At 40.4% G+C, this 3,150-nt stretch overlaps 1 protein-coding gene across 1 annotated transcript; it reads left to right on the top strand.

The window, feature by feature from the left end:
• The first annotated feature begins 522 nt into the window (after positions 1-522).
• hmx1 (H6 family homeobox 1) lies at positions 523-1,874 on the top strand. The gene is made up of 2 exons (XM_061987814.1): positions 523-852; positions 1,018-1,874. Exons 1-2 carry the CDS (start codon positions 645-647, stop codon positions 1,557-1,559), a joined length of 750 nt encoding a protein of 249 aa, XP_061843798.1. The 5' UTR covers positions 523-644; the 3' UTR covers positions 1,560-1,874.
• The last annotated feature ends 1,276 nt before the right edge of the window (positions 1,875-3,150 follow it).

The following is a 3,150-nucleotide window of genomic DNA, read 5'->3' as shown; positions in this document are numbered from 1 at the left end:
ACAAAAACATATATTTCATAAATAAGTAAATATATATATATATATATATATATATATATATATATATATATATATATATATATATATATATATATATATATATATATATGAATGAGGTAGATCCCCACGACTTGATCAATTGAAAAGTAGCTCGCCTGCAGAAAAAGTGTGAGCACCCCTGTGCTAAAACATCCCATATAGACACACCAGGGGTCTCGACCTGCAGGGCTGCTATGGTGGATCTTCATTTTTGCCTCTGCGCTCTAATTGACCCAAATAAAGAGCGCTAACAGAGCCCGCGGGCCCGTACAGTAGCAGCGACGGTCCCAGGAGCAGTAAAGACACCATTTTCGCCCTCTCCTGGGAGAAAAAAAAAAAAAAAAAAAAAAAAAAAAAAAAAAAAAAAAAAAAAGCCCATTTGCTATTGTGCTCGTCCAATCACTGGATGGCCTCCAGTGCTCGTTAGGCGTGACTGGACGTTTGACTGTACCACTGCTTTCCTCCCTGCCTGCACTCTTTCTTCTTTTTTTTTTCCCCCACCAGCGCAAAAAAAGGCAGCGATGCTTCATGCGAATGTCGGGATTTTTGCAAGCTTTACCGCATGGTTCGGATGAGAGATAAAAAAAAAAAACAACCCACAAAATATGCAGGAGAAGCTGACGAGGGCGTCGTCGTCGTTTTTAATCGAGAATCTACTCGCCCCGGGGACTCATGGAGGGGATTTTGCGAGCGGAAACAGCCGAGGGCATGCAGCGCTGCGCAGCCGGGTCTCGGGATCGGTTCACGGCGTCTTGTGCGCGCCTGCACCCGGTGGCTCCAGCTCGGTGCGCTGGTGCGCCGCTTTAACCCCCGGTAAGGACCCGTATTTTGCGTTATTTTATTATTATTAATGTTTTTCTGCACTTTCCCGCTGCACTCAAAAACAATTGCACCTTTCATAATTAAAGCAAAAAAAGAGAACGCGCAATGCAATTCATGCAAAATGCTCCAAATCCGCGCATTTTGGTGTCCTATTAGGTCCAAATGACAACGCGAGGTCTGAGGACAACTGCTGCTCGGCATCGACCAGCGACCGAAGTTCTCCGGCCGTATCGGAGCCGATAACAGACGACCTGATCGAGGACGCGGACGAGGCTCCGAGTGGCTTCGGAGCGCGCACCCACGACGCGCCCGTGGCGCAGAGCCACGGCCGCAAGAAGAAGACCCGGACTGTCTTCAGCCGCAGCCAGGTGTTCCAGCTGGAGTCCACCTTCGACGTCAAACGCTACCTGAGCAGCTCGGAGAGGGCGGGGCTGGCCGCGTCCCTGCACCTGACGGAGACCCAGGTCAAGATCTGGTTCCAGAACCGCAGGAACAAATGGAAACGGCAGCTGGCGGCGGACCTGGAGGTGGTGCATATTCCGAACCCGAGCCAGCGGGTGGTCAGGGTCCCCATTTTGTACCACGACGGAACGAGTAGGGCCGATGCCGCGCTGTTCAACACCTGCAGCATGTATCCTCTGTCCTCGTTGGCGCACTCCATGAACATCATGAGATCCCAGATGAGTGGTTTGGTGTGAAGGCATCAACTTGTAGAACACTCAAAAGTGCGGATCTAAATAGGAATGATGCAAAAGTGAAGATCAATACATGTATATATTTGTATATTATCATTTAATTGCCACTATCAGCACATTTAGTAATTAGCTCAATTATACGCTGTACTGTTTGAACGCACCTATTTTGTCTACAAACTTTTATATACAAAAAAAAACACACATTTTACATTTTCTCATTTGTTGACACAAATAAATAAATAAAATTGACTCACTATTTTTGCTGTTCATGATCACTGACATGTGACGAGAAGAAAAGGAGCACAACCATAACAAAACAGATAATAAATAAATAATAATAAATAATAGATAAATAATAAAACATCTTAAGCGTTTATAATTGTTGACATTAAAAATGTGCAAAATGTTCAAACTTAAAAGAAAAAATAAATAAATGCTGTCATAATGTCTTTATTTGAAAGTGCCTGCAGTATTTAAAAAAAAAAAAAAAAAAAAAAAAGGTCTCCATTTCACAGTAACATGTAGCGTATATTCAATAAATTACAAAAAAATATCTTTTTTTTTTGTTCAAAACTAAAATTGTTGCCATTTGGATTTTTTTTTATTCGCTCAAATCCAATGTATTATGCTATAAACCTAAATAAACAATATGTATGTAGTTTTCCAATAATCACCGGCCACAAAATTAGGTACACCTATTTGTTTCCCTCTGCAGGACTATTCAACTAAATTGTTCTATAGGGGACACATCTTTTTACTATTATTCCTTTTTTTTTTTTTTTGAGAACCAGCATTACATAGTGGACATGCATTTTGTGAGTTACAAATTTCAGATAAAAGTGGCCCGTGTTGCTGTGGATGCTGGCTTTTAGGAGGTTAAAGTGGCAATGCAAGGAATGTATTTATGTACGTGTCCAAGTTCCCTTTAGTGCATTTTTTTAAAATCATATTCAGTTTGCTGCAAAAATGTTAAAGTCTCTCCCAAGTTTTGAACTGAACTCGAGAGGCCGGTCTTGTTTAATTCCCCGGACGGATTTGGCCCCAAGGGCCAACATTTGAATTGCCCTGATCTAATGAGATCCAATGCAAAATTTTTAAAACTCATTTTACCCCATAATGCATAATCAGTTTTGATTAATTGAAGTATTTTAACAACGTGTTTAGTTGAAGTGACGTATACCAGCACGCCAAGAAATGTTTCTAATATTTTGGTTGCACTAAGGAGTGGTGTTTAATTGCGTAAACAGCAGCTATAGTCCATGGGGTGTCCAAATTGTGCCCTCATGGGGCTAATTTTCTAAATAGCCTGCAGTGGCTTAGTCTAAAAAAAAGTGCTGTCAAATTATGATTTTTTTTTTAAAGTCATATATTACACCTTTGATTTTATTCATGCATGCTTAATGCAGGTTATTACTCCCTTGCATCATTTAAAATTAAATTTAAAAATAGCCCAATATTTGGACACAGACGCAATGCTAATTATTTTATAATTTTCCAATGTTTACTTGAATACACTACAATAAATTGCTCAAAATGTGTTAACAGTTTTATCTAAAGTCCCGTCAGGGTTTATTTTGAAGGGAAATTTACCAGT

Source organism: Nerophis lumbriciformis, linkage group LG27, assembly GCF_033978685.3.
Source record: "Nerophis lumbriciformis linkage group LG27, RoL_Nlum_v2.1, whole genome shotgun sequence".
Classification (NCBI taxonomy): Eukaryota; Metazoa; Chordata; class Actinopteri; order Syngnathiformes; family Syngnathidae; genus Nerophis; species Nerophis lumbriciformis.
Note: the sequence above shows the minus strand (reverse complement) of the source record. Positions and strands in the feature narration are given on the sequence as shown.